This window comes from Grampus griseus (assembly GCF_964374135.1).
Source record: "Grampus griseus genome assembly, chromosome: 14".
Classification (NCBI taxonomy): Eukaryota; Metazoa; Chordata; class Mammalia; order Artiodactyla; family Delphinidae; genus Grampus; species Grampus griseus.
The window spans coordinates 78,045,762-78,067,065 of record NC_139008.1 but is presented as its reverse complement, the minus strand read 5'-3'; the positions used below and the strand labels follow the sequence as shown (position 1 = coordinate 78,067,065).

General features: G+C 54.2%; 1 protein-coding gene and 1 pseudogene across 3 annotated transcripts in view; one reads left to right on the top strand and one right to left on the bottom strand.

Moving 5' to 3' along the window:
• Positions 1-6,908: 6,908 nt before the first annotated feature.
• BCAS4 (breast carcinoma amplified sequence 4) overlaps positions 6,909-21,304 on the bottom strand; it is a gene marked incomplete at its 5' end in the record, with an annotated part of 60,227 nt that continues 45,831 nt past the window's right edge. The window contains one exon of one of the 2 annotated variants that reach the window (XM_082671004.1): positions 6,909-7,462. In XM_082671004.1, coding sequence (XP_082527130.1) covers positions 7,340-7,462 — 123 coding nt within the window. In that variant the 3' untranslated portion in view covers positions 6,909-7,339. The remainder of the gene's footprint in view (positions 7,463-21,304) is intronic. The other variant, XM_082671005.1, reaches the window with a different exon arrangement.
• On the top strand, positions 14,956-15,678 carry LOC309832223 (ferritin heavy chain-like; annotated as a pseudogene). Its single transcript has one exon. The product of its transcript is annotated as a ferritin heavy chain-like (transcript).

The following is a 21,304-nucleotide window of genomic DNA, read 5'->3' as shown; positions in this document are numbered from 1 at the left end:
CCAAGATGAGACTTTTTCCTTGGCCCAGACGAGACTGGAAGAATTGGATGTGTCTCCATGGACTCGTGTTACCTGATGCATGCCAGGTGGCACCAAACCATTTGTCAAGAGATGGCTCCGGTTCAGAGTGCTTCCCAGGGAAGCCTTTGCCCAGTCATTACCCAGCTCTTCTTACCTGGCTTTACACTCCTTTTTATGAAATAGGGCTCTCACTGGCAGTAACGGGAACTCCAACTCAGATTGGGCTTAATAAAGGGGACACAGGTAACAGCTGTGGCCGAGGAGGGCAGGCTGCTCAGTGATGTCAGCAGGGTGTCAGGTCCGTGCTTCCGTCCTGCCACCCACACGGTCACCATCCTAAGGAGGGACCCTGGTGTTCGTGTTGCTTCCCATTCACCTGCCCTGAGAGAGGGTTTCCCTTCCCTTACCACAGAGGGAGAGTCCTGAACTTGGAGCTAATTGGACCACTCCAGAACTAGTTTCTGTGGCTGGTAGGCTTAGGCCAGACCTAAGCCTCGGTGAGTCACTGTGAGCTAGGATTACCTCGATGGGCTTAGATCAGGCAATACCCATCTCTGGAGCTGGGGTGCAATCAATTCAACCCAAACCAGAAGCCACCTCAAGCCCGATTCTACCCACTACACTCAGGAGGGTGTGAGACGGATACTGGGGCCTCTACACTCTTCAAAGGAAACCTCCTTGAAAAGTCTCTTAACTGCTATTCTTCCAAAGCACGGATTCCCAGACCTGGCTGCATCTTGAAATCACCTGCGGATTTTTAACACTTAAAGAGGCTGGGGACCCTCCCCCAGAGATTCTGATGCAATTGGCCTGAGCTGTGGCCCAGGTGACTCCAATGTGGTTCCCAGGCAAACCTGAGAACCATCGTTCTAAAGACACAAGGACCAAGGCTACAGCGTGAGCCTTCCCCTGATTCATGTATTTGCTACCAGTGGTCTCCCGTTTAAGACCATTTATTCTATTTCTCTCCATTCAACAAACACGCACTGCCGGACAGCCTAAGAACCCCCATCTCTACACCCAGAGATGCAACTTGTGTGTAGAAAACAATGTTACACGTGTAAGCTAATGCCCTGAGGTCTCGCCGGTTCCCCAGGAGCAATGATGAGACCGCGGGCCTACACGGGTCGCCCTGGCGGGGTCACCGCTGCAAACAGTCCCAGTCCTGGTGCCAACAAAGGAAAAGCACAAACCTCATCGTCCAGGGCGCTCCCGCAGGCCTCCTCCCTCTCCTGCGCCTCGGGCGCGGCTCCCCCAGAAGAGCCTTGCTGGCGAAACGCTGAATGCTACATTTATGACGGAACTGCTCCCTGGAAGACCCAATGAGAAAGTCCTTCCGGTTGAGGGGCCGACCTCCAGCAGAGTCAGGCTTGCCTGGTTTGGTTCTCTGAGGGAATCATGTGATTATCCAGAGCAAGTACACCTGCCCACTGCAGTCGGCTCCATACTCTTTCCTCCACCTCAGCAGCCCAGGCAGCCAGCAAAGCACACTCCCCAGAAGTCCCCGCAAAGAAGGCAGAAATAAGCCTCAGACCGCTGCCCGTCCCCAGCGGCTTGCAAGCCTAAAGTGCATCCAGCTGGTGCTTACCGATAAGAATTCTGATGCTTTAAATCTACAGCGAGCACACAGGCCTCACAGAGGAAATTCTGTGACAGCTGCTCCGAGTCAGAATTGCTTTGAATTCTTTCAAACCCAAAGATGGTTGTGCTCTTGACCATAAGACAAAGCGGGGGGCTTCCCTGGTGGTGCAGTGGTTAAGAATCCACCTGCCAATGCAGGGGACACGGGTTCGAACCCTGCTCAGGGAAGATCTCACATGCCACGGAGCAGCTGGGCCCGTGAGCCACAACTACTGAGCCTGCGTGCTGCCACTACTGAAGCCCACGCACCTAGAGCCCGTGCTCCGTGACAAGAGAAGCCACCGCAATGAGAAGCCCGCACACCGCATGGAAGAGGAGTCCCCGCTCGCCACAACCAGAGAAAGCCCGTGCGCAGCGACGGAGACCCAACACAGCCAAAAATAAAAATAAATAAAATAAATAAATTTATTTTTTTAAAAAAGACAAAGCAGGATTTTGCTTTAAGATGGGAAGGAAATGCCTTGATGCCTCCAGGTGCCTGGGTCAACAGGTCATCTCGAGAGAACCGGTAATCCTGGAACAAGACCCCTTTGGGGGTGTCTGCCTAGCTTCTAACCTCTTCTCTGAGAACTCCCCTTTCCACCCCAAGAAGTAGAGCTTTTATCATGAAGGGATGTTGGATTTTGTCAAGTGCTTTTTTCTGCATCTCTTGAGATGACCATGTGGGTTTTTTTTACTTTTATTAATCCAAGTGTGTTGCACTGATTGATTTTAAGGTGTTAAACCAACCTTGCGTTCCTAGGAGAGAGCCCACTTGGTCATGGTGTGTAATCCTTTTTATATATTTCTGGATTCAGTCTGCTGCTATTTTGTTGAGGACTTCTGCAAATGCAAATACCTGTGGGGCCAGGCAGTAAAGAAATCAGTGAGATAACTTAGATACAAGAGAGACCCGGAGGGTGCGGCCCTGCTAAAGGGACTCAGCTGTGGCTCATTCTTGCAAGAATATGAGCCCCATATTGCCTTATTTTCGTTTTTGAAGAGAAGCTGGAAATCCAGTTCTTAATGTGAACTGCCCTGATTTTTAATTGCTGGCAACTGATTTTAATTGAATTTTTTGAATAGGGAAACACCAAAATACCAAAAGTTTAAAATAAAATGGAAAGTCCACTTCTCACCCACAGTAGATATTCACCATTCTCAAATATTTGTTTATCCTCCCAGAGAATTTGAATGCTTTTCTTTCTCACACAGATGGTAGCATATCAGGTACCTTTTCCTCCACTTTGGCTTTTGTGATATCTCCATACCAAGTCACAAAGAACTCTCAATCCATTTTTACATCTTCATAGGATTCCACCCATGCATGCATGTGTGGGGGTACTGTAACTGAACCAATCCCTAACTGATGGATACTTAGGTTCTTTCCAATCTTTTGCTATTTCAATGAGCAGTGAATAAACTTTTGCATTTATTGTTTCTCTTGTGTGTGTATATATATTGGGAGGCTAGATCCCTAGGGGCGGAATTGGGCCCTAGGGGTCTAAGGGTATATACATTTCTAATTTTGATAGGTACTGCCCATGGACCTCCATGAGAATCACGTCCCACCACCAACGTATGAGAATGCACATTTCTTCAAAATTTCACCAACAGTGTCATCAAAAACGTTTTATTTTTGCCTGCATAAGTGAAAACTAATTTCAATATTCTTTATACTTACAGATTGAGGTTGAGTATCTTTTCATATCTTTAAAATGACTTTTGCATTTTCTTTTCTGTGAAATACCTATTCCTAACCTTTGCCATTTTTCTGGGGGTTTTCCTCTTATTTATTTGTAAGAGATGTTTATATATTAGGGAGATTACCCCTTTGTAATACAAGCTGCAAATATATTTTCCCAGTTTGTCCTTTGTCTTTTTGGTCATTTGTCTTTTGAATTTGCTTAGGATTTTGTCGTTCTGTTTTAAGATTTTTTTTTGGTTGAATTTTCTGTTTGTTTTTGCCATGCAGAGGATTTTCAATTTTTTAATATAATCCAATTCTTCATCTTTTATGGCTTCTGGATTTTTTTTTTATGACTCTCCAATGTTTCTGCCTCCTTATTCTATAAATTCATTTTACACATTTAACTCCTCCTTAATCCATTTGGAATTTTGGAACCGTTCCTGGTGTACAGAATGAGGTATGGAACTCGCTTTATTTTTTCCAGATGGTTACCCAGTTGTCTCAACATGAAAATCACTTTAAAACAGTTCAGGGCAAACCATACAGTTCTGCCAGCCTGTGGGCCACCGTCTTGAAACCTCTTACTTTGAACAGACGTGAAGTTCACATCCACGGGGCAAGTGGGAATGATCGACCAAAGGGCCTTGCTCTTATGAAGACTTGCAATGGCCTATACCCTGGTGCTCCTGTCCAAAAACAGCCACCAGTGAAAGAAAAAGAGAAAGAAAACGATCACCCTTTCGTAGGCTGCAAAGTGACCCTTGCCGTGGGCTTTGGGTTTGACCCTCTCAAGTCAGCGTCAAGGCTTTCGCTGATTTGCTAGGAGACACATCCGACACTTGCTCTAACGGGGGACACCCATCAGGTCACCTGGCACCAGGACAGAGCACCAGCAGCTCAGAGGACTGAGGTCAGGAATTCCTGGCAGGCTCTGTGTCCTGGCTTTCCCTCCCCTTAAGTGTCTCCAAGTGTCCCTGAAAGTTCATTGTTTGGCACTGCAACTCCAGGAAACTTGGAAAGGCCAGTTCTAGCTCATTAGTCACCTTTTCCCCATAGATATTGTCATACAACCTTACCCCTCCTCACTGCCTTGTGGGGGGGTATCCCCAAAAGAGTCCCAGGACAGCAAAACCAGAGGGTGCGAGTTGGACTCTGGCAGCTCTCACTCTCCCGTGACTCGTTCTTACTCTGAAATGTAAGGCAGTTCTGAAGCCACTCCCTGCTGAGGCTCTTGGATGCCACGAGCCAACTGAGAAACGCAGGACAGCGGGCCTTTCCCCCACCCAGCCTGGTCACCATCACAGCCACCTGTTACCCAGTGCCCTTCGCCGGGCCCTGACACAGGTCATCTCATTTCCTCCTCAGTACACCCCAACAGGCAGGTGCCATTATTCTCTGTCTCTTACTGTGGAAGATCTTACTGAGGCTAGTCTCAGAGAAGGTAAGCAACTAACCCAGGGCCACACAGCTGAGATGTGCAGGAAATGATGGCGCTGCCCAGGCAGGCTGACCTCACAGCCTATAAGCTCTTAGTCACGGTCCTGGGGTCTCTATTTTAGGACACCTCTGTTGCTGTGGCTTAATCCTGTGACATTCCCCTTCACCTCTCCCAGACCCTTGGTTCGGCCTCTGGAAGGAGAAAGAAGCCTGGGCATCTTCAGCAATCAACATATACCCGGTTTTCCAGAAACTGCTGTCCTCACCACTTGTCTGAAAAAGGAACTTTCCATTGAATCTCTGCTCTCCCTGAGCAGACCAGGGCACGGGGAAGATCTAAGCTTCCTTCGTTAAAAACAGTCCCTATCAATACATCACGGCCACGACAATGAACGGTCAGTAGCCACTGGGATGCCGCCACAGGCTCAGTGTCCGCCGGGGGAGCCAGGGACAAAGCTGACACGCCGAGTATACACACGCCACTCCGCCTCCAGTTACAAGGTACAGAAGCCGGCGACACCAGCACCATCTATGCTGTGAGATGTCAGGGTAGTATTAGTTTGGATGGGGGTGGGGCACTGGCTGGAAGGGAGCACGAGGGGGCTTCTGGGTGCTGATCATGCTTGTGTGTTTCTAGATCAGGGTGAGGGTTAAGCAGATGTGTTCAGTGTGTGAAAATTCAGTGACCCATACACTTAGGTGCACCTTTCCGCCTGTAAACTTTACTTCAATAATTTAAAATAACGTCTTGACATTTTTAAATAAAGAATTATGTTTACTTTACAACAATTATCTCCGCAAAACGCTGGCTGTACTTGAAACAAGGGGTTCACTTATATCTTTTAGTTCAAAAAATTGTCCTAAGGAACTGCCCTGGTGGCGCAGTGGTTAAGAATCCGCCCGCCAATGCAGGAGACACGGATTCGAGCCCTGGTCCGGGAAGATCCCACATGCTGCGGAGCAACTAAGCCCGTGCGCCACAGCTACTGAGCCTGTGCTCTAGAGCCCGCGAGCCACAACTACTGAGCCTGTGTGCCACGGCTACTGAAGCCCACACGGCTAGAGCCCGTGCTCTGCAACAAGAGAAGCCATCACAATGAGAAACCTGTGCACCACAATGAAGAGTAGCCTCTGCTCGCCACATCCAGAGAAAAGCCCACGTGCAGCAACGAAGACACAACACAGCCAAAAATAAAATAAATAAAATAAAAAAGAAAAAGAAAAGCCAAGTGATTTGCTTATAAAAAAAAAAAGAATCCTCCTGCTAATGCAGGAGACATGGGTTCGAGCCCTGGTCCGGGAAGATCCCACATGCCGTGTAGCAACTAAGCCCATGCGCCACAACTACTGAGCCTGCGCTCTAGAGCCCACGAGCCACAACTACTGAGCCCGCGTGCCACAACTACTGAGGCCCGCACGCCTAGAGGCCGTGCTCTGCAACAAGAGAAGCCACCGCAATGAGAAGCCCCTGCACCGCAACGAAGAGTAGCACCCGCTCACCGCAACTAGAGAAAGCCCGTGGGCAGCAACGAAGACCCAAAGCAGCCAAAAATAAATAAAATTTAAAAAAATTGTTCTAAAATTGGCAAGACTCAACTCTTTTTTTTGCTTTGCTACCACTATCTCACTAGATTCATGATGTCAGATTTCCTTGAAATTCAAATGCTGGTCTGCAATACAGGGGTGTGTGTGTGTGTGTGTGTGTGTGTGTGTGTGTGTGTGTGTGTGTGTGTGTGTGTGTGTGTGTGTGTGTGTGTGTGTGTGTGTGTGTGTGTGTGTGTGTGTGTGTGTGTGTGTGTGTGTGTGTGTGTGTGTGTGTGTGTGTGTGTGTGTGTGTGTGTGTGTGTGTGTGTGTGTTCTTGGCTCTGGGAGGGATTCCAGAAACTAGAAATATCCATCACCAAAGTGAGGAATCCAACATTTCAGAACAATAGCAGGAAACTCATCTACATGAGAAGAAATTAAAGCAAACACACCTTGGAGGACTCCAGGGAATCTGAATGATCTCTGCATTCTGCTGGGAATCTGAAGGCCAGCTGCACCCTCCCCTCAGGCGAGGGGCTTCATCATAAGCAGATTCTGAGGATCAGGCTTGAGCCGGCGGCAGGAGCACCCATCAGGGAAACATTTACATCCAGGCGACCTGGACACGTTTATTCAGACGGTTCACAGGGCCAGTGGGCACTGGGGTTCACACAAACCGGCCGACACGTATGGACCTGGAGCCACGCACCCTGGGGGCACCGCGCGAGCCCCTCACAACCTCTGTGCAAAGCCCTTCCAAGGCAAAGGGAAATCCAAGGCCCCACAGCCCATCCCCCTGGGTGACCACCTTGTCCAGAACACCAGGCAGGACAAACGCCGGTGGAGAAGGCCTTCTCCAGCTCATCTCTGAGGCACTGCCCACCTGTGGGTTCTAAATGCTTCTCCAAACCCTGTGGGCCCATGTGAAGCAAGGGGGAAAATTCAGAAAACGCATCCACAACAATAAAACAAAACAAAACAAAACGAACAATCTGCGCGGCACACAGATTTCACTTCCCGATGTCCCTGACGGCAGGACCGCAGGGCTCACAGACGCCTTTGGCAGCTGGGGGCTCGGCGTGTTGCCTCCCCGGCGTCCACAGGAAAATAGTCCTCGGTTCTGTACAACGCGGGCAGCTCGAAGGTCGGGGCCGCCGGCGTCCACAGCTTCTGGAATGACAGAAAACCAGGTGCCCCATCAGCCTCGTGAAGCCACTTGTTCTGAGACCCAAGAACTCCACTTGCAGGAGTTCATCCTGCAGGGAGAATAGCCCAGTTGACCAAAGACTCCATGATTCTTTGGTGACACTGCCTGTGACAGCCAAAGCCGGCCCATTTGAAACGTGGTGGGGAGCTAGGTTGGCAGGGCTGGTCCGTGTCCACGGAGCCCTCCGCAGCATTAGAGAGAACCGGGCTCTGAGGAGGGATGACTGAGAAAGCCAGGTGTACCTCGTGCCACCGCGTGCCAGGAAGGGCCTCGAGCCGAGACAGCACCGTGGGCCAGGCCCTGGGAAAGCTGGGGTCGGGCCGATGCTTCTTTGAATGTGCGCCCATCTGTGCTGCCCGAAGGCTGGGCCACACGCATGTGTTACTTTGTTTTTTTTAATTGAACCATTTTAAGAAGTGCTTACTTATTTCTGGTGTGGATTTTTGCTGCAGGGAGGTTAGGGAGGGGAGATTTTGCATCAAGCAACCCTCCTCAAGCTCTAGTAACCCTGAGGGTTACCCAGGCATCTCAAGGTCAAACCAGTTTTACAGAGGACGGCCTCAAACAGTGCTTCTCAAATGTGACTGCACAGGGAACCTCCTGGGAGACTTATGGAATGCTTATGCCCAGGCTCCGCCCCCAGAGTCTGATGTCGTTGGTCTGGGGTGTGGCCTGGGCATCGGGGTATTTCAAAGCTCTCAGGTGATTCTCACGCAGAGCCAGGGCCGATCCCAATAACTGTGACCTGCTCAGAGGAGGGAGGGTCTGCTAGGCTCCGGGGCGGAACAGCAGGGAGATGGGCAGGAGTGTGGGGCTCCAGGGGTGCAGAGGGAGGAGGGCTCTGCACGTCTCCACCTGGGGTCCCTCTCACCACCCTTCCGCCCTCCCCCCGCAGCTCCGTCTACTGTTTGGTCTCCAGGCCACCTCTGCCCGCTCAGCCCAGAGCAAGCTCTGCTCCAGCCTTCAGCTGCAGTCACAGGTGCCAGCGCACAGGTGTGTGGCTCCAGCCCGTAGTTAATAACCGCTCCCCCAAAGCCCAGCCCGTCCATGAGCTCTGCGCTGCACTGGGTTTGTACTTACCCACCCCCATGCTTCTTCCCCACGGTGACACCGTGACCATCCCCCCTTTCGTGGGTGGTCGGGGGAGACTACACGCCGGGAGGTGCCTTACCCACCTCCCACCTGTCCGAGTATCTGTCCACTCAACCACTACCTCATTGAATGCCCAGGGCCGGCCGAGGGCACAGCTGTGAAGTAGACGCATCCCCAGCCATCAGGGGCCTCCCTCTCTATCTGGAGACAAAGGAACCAACAGGACAACACCACCAGCGTGCGCTGAAGCACCAAGGCCCCTGGAACCCAGAGGAGGCCCATCTCATCCCGGAGGGATCAGGAGGTATTCAGAGGCTGAGCACCTAGGACCCCAACCCCCGGCCGGAGGGGCTGCGTGGAGGGGTAGCCGGAGGTGCGGTGGTCCAGGCTGTGGACACCCTGTGCACAGTGCAGAGTGGTGTGGTGGGCCGCGGGCACTGAGGCAGCTCAGTCTGGAGTCAGGCCGGGTCAGAGTGTAGACAGGGATGCTGCTGCAAAGCAGGGCCGGATGATGTGGGCTCCTGGAGGCTGAGCTAAGAACTTTATCCTAAGAGACCAGGGACAGGGAGAGAGGGAGAGAGGGAGGGAGGGAGGGAGGGAGGGAGAGGGGGGGGGAGAGAGAGAGAGAGAGAGAGAGAGTGTGTGTGTGTGTGTGTGTGTGTGTGTGTGTGATAAGTGTTTTAGAAAGAGCAGAGACTAGACTGTAGGGGAAATGGGACCAGAGTGGAAGCTGTTGCAGGTAGGCATCCCTTCAAGGTGAGAGTGGCTGGATTTGGGGTGAGAGTGAACAGATTCTAATGTCTGAGCCCCGAAGCCCTGAGCTACCGCACCCCCCAGCCCTCTCTCTGCTGCAGAAGGAAACCACAAAAGGGCTTCAGATAAGGTGGACCACACTCGGGCCCTCAGGTGCCTGGGGACCGCTTACCTCCCTGAGTCTCCACGCACATCTGGAAGGCCAGGACGAACAATTCACCTTGGCCAAGGGTCTGCCTCCCAAAAGGGCACAGGGAACATTGAACCAGTCGGCCCCGGGTCAGCCACTCGGCTCAGCCCGCTTGGGGGATACTTGGGACGCGTTTGTCCCCCCTTCTCCCAGCACCTTCCCGGGGCTGCCACCCACCCCTGTGGGCTGGACTTGAGTCCTCTGACAGCGCTGTGACCAAAGCACAACGGGGAAACGAGCCCCAAGATGCATCTCACAGCCTGAGGGATGCAGTCTGTGGATAAGCCATCGTTTTAGAATATCCTCACCCAGTTCCTCCTGAGAACTGGCCGTTGTAGTATCTAGAAAATGCAAGATTCAAGTAATGACAGTTCAAAGACCAGCTCCCTTGTCCTGACACAAGGCTTGGGGGCCAAAGCACATTGGTGATCCTGAAAAGACAGGTTCCTTTCTCTCCTGATCTCAGGACCCAGGCAAGGCCTCACGGGCCCCAAGGGTGAGTGGCCAGGCCGGGCCAGAGCCAGTGTCCCTCTCCTGGAGATCCTGGGCCTCTGGACTCCCTGTTCTTTGTCAAATGGTTCTTCCAACAGGGATGGGGCTTCTGCCTCCTCCCTGAAGGAGACAGCCTTCCGAAAAAGGAGAAAATCAATATAATTACGAAGGAACCAAGGAGAAGTAATCCTAAGAGACTCCTTAGCAGCTTTGGATATAATCGTATCTTGAGTTCCAGCGAGATCTAATGCAAGCAGTGGTGGCGTCTTTGCTGGTGATGGAGTGGAAACGTCCTTCCCGCACTCAGAAAGCAAGGAGAAGGGGGACGCAGGGAGAGGTGAGCCTTGTGCCAGCGCCCAGCCAGGCGGCACTGTGGTTATTAGACAGCAGCTACGCGTGCTCGCCAGGACCCCACAGGGGCCCAGGAGAATGAGCCATTCCAAACGAGCTTGCTCCTTTTCAAAGGGGCCCCCAGCCGGGAAGGTGGCGAGGAAGGCCGCAGAGAGGCTGGTGCAGCTCTATGCTGGCCCTGGACCAAGCCCCTGCCAACATCTTGGGGCACGTGGAAAATCTGTGGGAAAGTGACTCACAGCTCATTGGAGATCTGGGCCTGCAGTCAGCCAGGAAGGGGGGCCCTGAGCTGAGCCAGGGGGCTCCGAAAGTGGCCACTTCAGCCCCAAATGCTGCTCTTGGAGAGCGGGTGGGCATGGGAAGGGCGTGGGATGTTATCTCGGCCTGTGCAGCCTCCACGTCCCATTCTGGTATCAGCATCTTGGCCGTCTTGTGGAATCACTGCTGCCAGCTCCCCAGCGGAGCTGCTCTGCCCACCTCCACAGCTGAAGGATGAGTGAGAGGAGGCCTGACCCACCTGGGCCGTGATTGGTCCAGGAGTGAGCAGGTGACCCCAGCTCACCCCATGAGAATCAGCCTTGGGACTCTGGCTCTTGGGACAGGGCTGCTTCCTGCCCCCGTCCCCCCTTCCCAGGTCCCAGTGAGGACGCACCCGTGAACCTGGCAGTCACTTCTGACACACTGAGGGGCCTGCCTGAGAGTGAAGCCAACACAAGGAAGCCAAGTTGGGAGGGGAAGCAACAGAGTCCTGACAGTATCATTTGAGCACCTGAATCGAATTTTGCCCGAGGTTAGTGTCACCTTGGGACCTGTCCTGTTCTTGAGACCACGGGATTCTCTTCTTTGCTTAAGCCAAGGTGACCTGGGCTGTTGTCACCTGCAACCAAGCCTCCTGCCTAAAGCGACGAGTAAATCCACAGTAGTGCGGACGAGCGCTTGGAAACCAGCGGCGGAATCGGCAGATGAGGGCCGGCGTGGGAGGCTAAAACCAGCCCGAGGCCCCAGATGCTGTCAGGGTAAAGCAGGACCACACACCGGAGGCCAGGCCCCAGTCGCAGGCACCCCGGACGCCAAGGAAACCCAGCCCTCTCACACCCAGGATGACCTGCAGCAGGAGGAGTTGTCCCCATCTCAGAGGTCACAGGGGCCAGGGAACCACAGAGCCGGGGTCCACTCAGGCCTCTCTGGCTCCAGGTCCAGCCCCCGCCCATCGCCCTACTGGGCTCCTGCCTCGAGCCCAAATCCTGGAGAATCTCAGAAGGGACTTCAGAGAGCTCCCCCCTCCCCACTCACCTGCAGCTGGTACTGAGATTCTGCTCCAGTGGCGGCCAGGTAAGCTAGGAGGACTGTCCAACTCCCTGGCGCTTGCTCCAGGCTCCCACTCTCGCCTGCAGGCGAGAAGGTTCCACCAGCGGGACAGGATGGGAGGCACAGAAACCTGACACCACAGGTCCAGGGCTCCGCTGCCCTCCCTCCCAGTCCCCCATGCCCCCATCAGCCCGAGCTCCCAGCTGGAGGAGGGTCTCTGGAGCTGGGGCGCTGGGCCTGGCATGCTCTCCTGGGTCTACACAGCCTCCCACATCTTCCTCACTTCCACCCCAGACCCCCGAGTTCCCAAACCTGCAGCCCACACACCAGATGCATGTGTGTGCTTGGTCGGCTGCATGGTTTTTAAAAACTGGAATTAACTGCAAACATGTAAAAAGTCAGCAGATTTCTCAGGAAAACCAGACTGCCAGCTAGCTACTCTTGGAAAATCAGATGATCTGGAAGCTCCCGGTGGCTGGGCAGAGGAGCTACGGGTGCTCCCCTGTGGGCCTCAGGGCCCACGGGGCCACGTCACCTTTCTGGAACCTGCCGCTTCCGGTGGTGGGTGCCTCGGGGTTGGCCCTCTGGGCTGTCTGCACCACCAAGCAGCTCCTTTCCTGACAAAGCCCCCAGAGGGCTGTTGAAGCACGTGGCAAGGGGGAGCCTCGGGCCAGCCTGGCTTCAGGGTCTCTCCTCTGAAGCCCCCCAGTCGGATCACTGTCTGCCCACCCACCTCAGGGCCTGTGCCATCTGCCCACTCCTGCCCCCAGAAATCCCGCACGGCTCCTCGTGAGTCCTAGCCTGCCTCGTATGTCCCTCTGGGAAGCCCCAGCTGCATCTTCCCGATCCTGGGCTGCTTTCTCTTTTTTTTTTTTAAATTTTACTTATTTATTTTTATACAGCAGGATCTTATTAGTTATCTACTTTATACATATTAGTGTATATATGTCAATCCCAATCTCCCTGGACTGCTTTCTGTTCAGGCCAGGGTCAGCACACTTGTTCTGCAAAGGGCCAGATGGTAAACATTTGCAAGCCCCACAGTCTCTGTCACACCTACTCAGCTCTGCCCTCCCAGCACCAAAGCAGCCACAGGCAACGTGGAAAGTAATGGCATGGCTGCGTGCCAATAAAACTTTATTTACAAAGATGGGGGCAGGCCAGACTTGTTTTTTTCAGTTTGCCCCAGAATTAAATCTATCTTCCTAAATAGAACAGGAATGACAAACCCATCTCTGTATCTCCCATGCAAGTGGGCACTAAGTGATAGGTCACTAGACACAGGCTGCAGGATTTAGGCCCAGGCCCACCTTGCTGACTGTCCCCAGGCCGGAGTATTATTTGGTTGGCTGCTCTTGGGTCATCACTGCAACTCCAGCCTGTCCTGGCTAAGCATCCTCCACCTCAAAAGAAAGGTCACACCGCTGTCCCACGTGTGGGCCAGGTTCTGAGGTTCCAAAGTGTGGGTCATCCTCTGGGAGGCTGAGGCCTCAGGCTGACCACGGGTGGAAGCTCAGGTAGCCAGAGACTCACCCTCATCCCCCAGGTTACCAGGCACCTCCAGCCCCAGGGGACTTGGGAGAGGCCCATCCTACTGGGAAAACAACAACTACACTTCCTGTGGCCCAAGTTGCACACATTGTCTCTAACCCTCCAGCACTCCTTCGAGGCAGAGGTTTCTCTTCCCCTTGAGCCTCACTTTCCTCTCTGTAAAATGAGGACAATATCGTCGACTTCATGGAGTCCTGCCTGGGGCACAGCAGTGATGCTGGAGGTGCTGTACCCACCTTGGGACCATGAGGACAAAAGCCACCGGCTAAGGATGGTAGGGCAGTAGCCAGGAGAATCAACTGGCCACTCAGGACTTCTTGTCCCATGAGGGAAAAACACAAACCCTATTTGGTTAAACCACTTCAGTCAGGTTTCTGTTATGCCGCCGAACACAGCCTGATGGACACGTGCCATTACTCTCACCATCACTCCAGTTCATAGCAAGTTGCCCAAGGTGGCACAGGTAGTAAATGGGTGGAGCCAGGACTCAGCCCAGGTTGTTTGTATGATGAAATGGAATGATCACCAAAAAAGTGAAAACTTGTAGATCTCGCAATAGTTCCAAAAGGTAAAATGGAATTCCAAATAACTGACGTATGCATTGCCCCCTGCAGGAGCTCCACTCCCCTTGAGTGGGCGCCGCGCGGTGACTTGCTTCCACAAAGTAGAGCAGGGAGGAGGGGGTGGAGGCGGGAGTAACAGCCTGGTGGAGACACCTGGCAAACACTGCCTCGGCCAGAGGGTCATGGTTAACATCATCAGAGCTACGTCACGCTGACAGCATGTCCCCTGGATCTGATGTGATGAGAAGGTACTTCACCTCTGTGGTCTTCCTCCCCCAAACCCATCACCCCAGTCTAACCACGAGAAAAACATCAGATCAGCTCTAATTGAGGGACAGTGTACAACATACCTAACCAATAATCCTCAGAACTGTCAAGGTCATCAAAAACAAGGAGAGTCTGAGAAGCCGTCATAAACCAGAGGTGGCTAAGGAGACGTGACGACTGAATATAATAGGGAACAGAAAAGGACATTAGGGAAAAACTAGTGCAATCTGAATAAACCGCGGAGGTTAGTTAATAGCCGTGTATTGACGTGGGTCCTTTAGCTGTGACAACGTACCACAGTAAAACAAGATGTTCACAATACAGAAAACTGAGTGAGGGACGTATGGGAACTCTCTGTATTATCACAGCAACTTGTCTCTAATTCTAAAATAAAAGATTCTATTGGGTGGGAGCGGCGTGGAGGGAAGCAGACAGAGAAAAAACATCTCCGTCCATCAGCACAGACCAAGCCCCCGGCCTCTCTCACTTCAACCACAGTGACTGAGTAGTGAGCACTTCCTGAGTGCCCAGCCCGTTGGTGGGCCCTGCAGGCTCCCGGCCCATTCGTGCCCACAGCCGCTGAGAGAGGCAGGTGTCCCTACTCCCATTTTCCAGAAGGGGAAACTGAGGCTCAGAGAGACACTTGCCCAAGATCACCCAACTGGGAACTGGCAGAGCTGAATTCAAACCCAGGCCCACCCTGCCCCAGCACTGAGCCAGGACACAGGTGGCCCTGGGGCTGAGTGGGGCTGGGGGCTGAGCTCTCGCCCAGGACCTGGGATGTCCCTCCAGCGTCTGCTTGCCAACCTTGGGACCCTCGGGAGCGCCCCCTTTAGTCTATTCAGAGATCACAAACGGGCGGCCTTTGGGGAGCGTCTGGCCCGCAGGCATGACTGGATGGGCTTATGCAAATTTCAAAATGAGTTACCTGAGTCCTGCTTCAAAAGCGCTTGGACGGAACCTGGCGCTCGTCCCCGGCTCCGGCCGGCCGCTCAGAGCCAGCCCTCGCCACCACCTTACAGCGCCCTCCGACAGCCCCAAGGTCCCCGCCACCGCTTCACCTCGGCCGCCCGCCACGACGACCGCGTCCCCCTCGCAGGTGCGCCAGAACTACCACCAGGGCTCGGAGGCCGCCATCAGCCGCCAGATCGACCTGGAGCTCTACGCCTCCTACGTCCACCTGTCTGTGTGGTACTATTTTCACCGCCATGATGTGGCTTTGAAGAACTTTGCCAAATACTTTCTTCACCAATCTTGTGAGGAGAGGGAACAGGCTGAGAAACTGATGAAGCTGCAGCACCACCGGGGTGGCCGAATCTTCCTTCGGGATATCAGGAAGCCAGACCGTGAGGACTGGGAGAACGGGCTGAGTGCAGTGGGATGTGCGCTACACTTGGAAAAAAGTGTGACTCAGTCACTACTGGAACTGCACCAACTGGCCACGGAGAAAAATGACCCCCATTGGAGTGACTTCATTGAGACGCATTATCTGAATGAGCAGGTGAAATCCATTTAAAGAACTGGGTGACCATGTAACCAACTTGCGCACGATGGGGGCCCCCGAACCTGGCACGGCACAGTATCTCTTAGACAAGCACACCCTGGGAAATAGTGATGATGAGAGCCAAGCCTTAGGCTGGCTTCCCGTAGCCACAGGGGTGGCCTCCCTGGTCCCCAAGCCAGTGCATGCATGTCTGGGTTACCTTTACCTTTTCTGTAAGTTGTACCAAAACACCTACAAGTCCTTTCCTTAGTACCATTCCTTCAAATAAAGTAATTTGGTACCCAGGAAAAAAAAAAAAAGAAGAGTTGCCTGCCAACATGGAAGAACCAGGATGGTTCAAATAAACATCAAGGGCTTCCCTGGTGGCGCAGTGGTTGAGAGTCCACCTGCCGATACAGGGGACACGGGTTCGTGCCCCGGTCCGGGAGGATCCCACATGGCGCGGAGCGGCTGGGCCCGTGAGCCATGGCCGCTGAGCCTGCGCGTCCGGAGCCTGTGCTCCGCAACGGGAGAGGCCACAGCATTGAGAGGCCCACGTATCACAAAAAAATAAATAAATAAAATTAAATTAAAAATCAAGTTCCTGTTTCTCTTGAACAATGTAGCTACCTGGCCGCACTGGGCCCATATTCCTGCGGGGTGCGTCCAGCTGGCCCCTCTCCACTGGGCATGTGCTGTCAGGCTTGCCACCGTCCCCGCCAGGCCTGACTCACTTGTCCGCAGCACCTGCCGCGCCCCGCGGGCATCTGAGCCGGCAGCGGCTCCAAGCTCACGTCACCGTGGGGCTGTCGAGGAGCTGGATGCTTCCCATCCATGGCCCAGGCCCCCTGGGGTGGGGACGGCCCGCCTGGGCCGCTGCCGAGACCAGCGGCTGCTGCCCTATACCCGAGGTCCCCTCCAGTGCACTCCAGGGCCCAGGAGGCAGGTATGGCAATGGGGCCGTTTTGTGGAGGGGAAAGCTGGCTCGGAGGGGACAGCGTAGGCCGCGTGCCCAGGGTCACACAGAGTCAAGCGGGCTCCTCTGAGCTCCTGGCACCGGCCCCCACCTCAGCCAGCCCACACGGCCCTCACCGCGGGTCCTGGCCTCCCTCCTCGGCCCCCCTCACAGGCTCTCTGCGCCTCAGACCACGCCTGCCCGTCCTGCCTGCAACGTCTGTGTCTGCTCCAGGGCCCCCAGGCTTCCACCCTGACAGCTGGGAGCAGAGCCCCTCCCATTTCTCTTAAGCAGCCCTGCGTGTCCGCTCCTGCCGGGAGGGCTGGGCTGGCCGGCCTCATGGTGGCTGCACAGGAGCTGCCCTCCTGCCCCTGCCTCTGCCGTCCCGGTCACCTCGGCTGCTGGTGGCAGCGGGAGGCTGCTGCAGCCCTGGCGACAGGAACAGGGCTGGGGGCTCCCAGATGGGGCAGCCCCTACCCAGGGGGACCCCAGCAGCAGAGACAAGCTAGTGTAATCTTGTTAGAGGCGGTGCTGACCCCGGCAGCAGCCCTAGACGGCTTCCAGGTCCCCGTGGATTCGGCTTTTAGCTGGACGAAAAGCTGTAACACGGAAACCAGCAGAGAAGGAGCCCCAGAAGTTCTGCCAAGATACTGGCTACTGAATTCAAACTCATATGGGGTCTAGGAGGAAAGACAGGACACCAGGTAGGCGGAGTCATGGCACAGACCCCTCCAGAACTAGGTCTCTGACCCGGAGTCTGATCTCTCCAACCTTGCCCCTCTGCCCACCGCCCTGGGCCCTCTGCCCTCCCAGCACCATCTCCTGGAGGAGGGAGGTGTCTGACCTGGGCTTTGCTTCTCACCACCTGGCCACTGAGTGTAACTGTCTAATTACCATGGCCTTATATGTATATTGGGCACCTGCTACATTCCAGAGACTCAAATCTGAAGATCACAAAGGCTCTTTACAGACGAGCAAACTGAGGCTTTCAGGGGTCAGTTGACTCACTGTGGGTCCACCCACTAACCGGAACCTCAGTCAGGTTGCCCAAACCGGCAAGCTGGGGGCCACCCAACTTCCCACGACACATCCAGCCCATCCTCAACCCCCTCTGCTAATTCTTCCCCAATCCCTCTCCCCCTCGCCACTGCCACCCCGTCTCCCAGCCGCTGCTCTTGCCCTCAACTCATTCTCCACGTGGCAGCCTGAGGGGCCGTCGTAAAAAACAAGTCTGATCCTCCAGTAAGTCCCGCACTGTAGTTAGAATAAAATCCAACTCCTCCACGAGGCCTTCAGGCCCTGCCACCGTGGTCCCCAACGCATGAGCAGTCCTCAGGCGTGTCCTGCTTGGCTTCCACTGGGCTAAGTTTACTAGGACTGTTGTCTGTTTGGTTGTTGGTGTTCTCATACTTTTGAACGAAATGCCATTTCTCTTTAAAAAAAGGATTTCAAGCTTCCCTTTAAAAAAATCTCAAGCTCTGGGCCACTGGAGAGTGATGGGCAACCGGCACTGAGCAGCGGCCCCTCCTTCCAGGAGCTGCGTGCTCTCGCCCGTGCGGTCCGCCGGCCACATCGCTGTGGCCACCTGTCTGCTAGCTGTCTGCCACCTTGGAGCTGGGGGGATCTGACCCCAGACCCACATGATCCAGCCTGATTCTCTAAACTCCGTCCGTCACCTGCCATCACTCACAGCCCTCCAGCCTGGGGCCTTCTTTCTGCTCCTGGATCTCACCAGGGTCTGCGTGACGGGAGACCTTGGCACCCGCGGTCCCCTCAAGGCCTTTCCACAACGTCTTCCTCTGCTGGTTCCTTCCTTCCTTCAGACTCTCCTAAGGGAGGCCCAGTTTCATCTGTGTCACCTTCCCTCCTTCACGGCAGCACTGTGGATCCTAGCCTGTTTACCTCTCTCCTCGGTTACCACCCGGCTCCCCACCAGGCCGAGCTCCGTCGGGACGGGCATCAAGCCAGTCGTTAGGGCCAGGGCCCCAGCAGCAGCTGGAGCCTGGTGCACAGGAGACACTCAGGCAACGGGAAACGGATGAATCTTCTCACCACCCCGGGCAGAGCAGGAAGGGCCTGGGGGTTGGCCTTTCGCCAAGTCAGGGCCCCGGAGCCTGAGACCAACGATGACAATCACGTCTCCGGCTGAGGACTCCCGGTCGGACCCATTCTGGAGTCTCGGGGTGGCTCAAGGCTGGGGACCCCACCCTGGCCAGATCTGTGACCCACATTAAAAATAGAGCACACGTAGGGGCTTCCCTGGTGGTCCAGTGGGTGAGACTCTGCGCTCCCAATGCAGGGGGCCCGGGTTCGATCCCTGGCCGGGGAACTGGATCCCACACGCACGCCGCAGCGAAGATCCCGTGTGCCGCGACAGAGATCCGATGCAGCCTAAATAATCATTAAAAATAGATAAATAAATAAAATGCACACGTAGGGGCTTCCCTGGCGGTCCAGTGGTTAGAACTCTGCGCTTCCACTGCAGGGGCACAGGTTCGATCCCTGGTCAGGGAGCTACGATCCCGCACGCCATGTGGCGTGGCCTAAATAAATCAATAAAGCACGCAGTAAAAGCAATGCACTGCCCTGGACGGGAGCCTGGAACAGACAACAGACAAGGAAGAAAAATCCGGTAACATCCAAAGCCTGGTGTTCAGTGAACGGTACTGGACCAATGTGCGGTCTTGGTCTTGACAGCTCTCCAGGTGACGCGAGATGACAGGATATGGGAGACGGAGTGAGGGGGGCACGGAAGCCCTCAGTAGTACTGTCTTTACAAGTTTTCTGCAAATCTAAAAGTATTCAAAATAAAAGGTCATTTAAAAATAAATAAATAGGGACTTCTCTGGCGGTGCAGTGGATAAGACTCCACGCTCCCAATGCAGGGGGCCCGGGTTGGATCCCTGGTCAGGGAACTAGATCCTGCATGCATTCCATGAGCCGCAACTAAGGAGTCCACGTGCCACAACGAAGGAGCCCCCATGCTGCAACAAAGGAGCCCTGGAGCCACAACTAAGACCCCATGCGATGAAATAAATAAATATTTAAAAAATAATAATAATAAATAAGAAAATAAAACTCATCCACGGCAGCATATGTGAAGCACTGAAGGGAACAACACAGATAATGAGCTATTAAATAATAATACTAATGTCACTGATAATAATAATAATGGCAGCTAAACCTTACATTATCTCAGTCACTGTTCATGACAATCCTATGCAGAGGATAGGACTGTAAATCCCATTTTACAGATGTGGAGACTAAGACGCAGCAAGCTTAAGATCCACTCAAAGCATGACGCTTGCAAGTGACGGGCAGGGCCGGCCTCATGGCTTGGTCTGACGCTCTGCTGTTACCGTCTTGAAATTCTTAGTAAGTTCTGACAAAGGGGCCCCAGATTCTCATTTTGCTCTGCACCCGCCAATTCTGTAGCGGGTCGTGGTGACAGAGGTGGATTCCAAACTGGGAATGGTGTTCTCCATCCTCAGAAAGGTCACTCGGGATCGGCTCCATGCACAGCGCGGAGCCAGCGCTCCTGGCTAAGAAAACATCATGGGGCAAAGGGGGGCCGCAGGATCAACGGCAGAGTTTGGGGGGACATCAGTGGATGGCTTTGGCTGGGGCTGGGACTGTCATACTCTTGGCTTAGAGCAGGGAGAGGCAGACCCTCTTCCAGGCCAGGACAACACACCAGCTGCCCATGCCCAGTGGCACGCTCTGCCGGGCGGCCTCCCCGTCACACGGAGATTCTCCACGTTGACGTCCGCGAGCCCAACCAACAGCTGGCCAGGGCCCAGCAGCCGGCGACTGTCACACCAGAGCCGTACATTTCTCACTCTGGTGCTGATTATCAAGAGAATCCTCAAGGTTTCGTTGGCTGACCTCGAAGGTGGTTGACTCCACAAAAGGATGTTAGAAATAGCACCGATTAGCTCTGGGAGGCAGAAAGCAAACACAGACACAATCGACCCTTCTGTCGGGATCCCAAACACGGGCAGCTGTTCTCCATTAAATAAACAAGCCAACAGGGCAAAAACAGAGGCGTCCACCGGGACCAGCAGGCGTTCAGGAGCCGCCCACGGGCCCACCTCTCGCCCCTGCCCAGAAAGACTCTTCACCCAGGACCGCAGGGACCTGCTTCTGAGGCAACGCCCGGACTGTCACCTGGGCCCCTTCTCTCCCACTCCAGGCATCTGGGTGGCCTCAGGAGCCCTTCCCAATCCACCCTTGACTCAGACTCCGGTGCCCTCAGAGCTCCAGCCTGGTCTCAGCCCCAGCCCGTCCTTTGCCACCGGGTGGCCCATGAGCCTTGGACGGTTACCGTCACTGCACCAATCCCATCTCTGCAGCCCCAGGGGCCCGGGCACTGATTTCACGAAGCCCCTTCACAGGAACTCACCTCATGCGCTGTCCTGGTCGGACCAGGACGTTTCATCCATTGGGCCCCCTGAGCGTGGAAAGGGGTGGTTTCCAAAGTCTGGGAAATAACGTTTGAGAGCGAGAGAAAGGGAAAGAGGGAGAGACAGAGAGAGCCTGGTGGAAACAGAGATGAAGGTAATTAGAGCAGGAGAAGGAGACACAGACAAAGGGAGGTAGAGGCAGGAACAAACGACCAACAAACAAAACCCAAGAGAGAAAAATATAAAAGAGAGAGAACTGAAATCGATAGAGATGTGGAAACCAGAAAAGGGGGGTGGGATTCAGAAAGAGGGAAAATGGATGAAAAGGAGGAGGAAAAAGATGGAGGAGAGAGGGAAAAATGAGGAAATAAGAGAGGAAAGGAGAGGGAAGCGATGA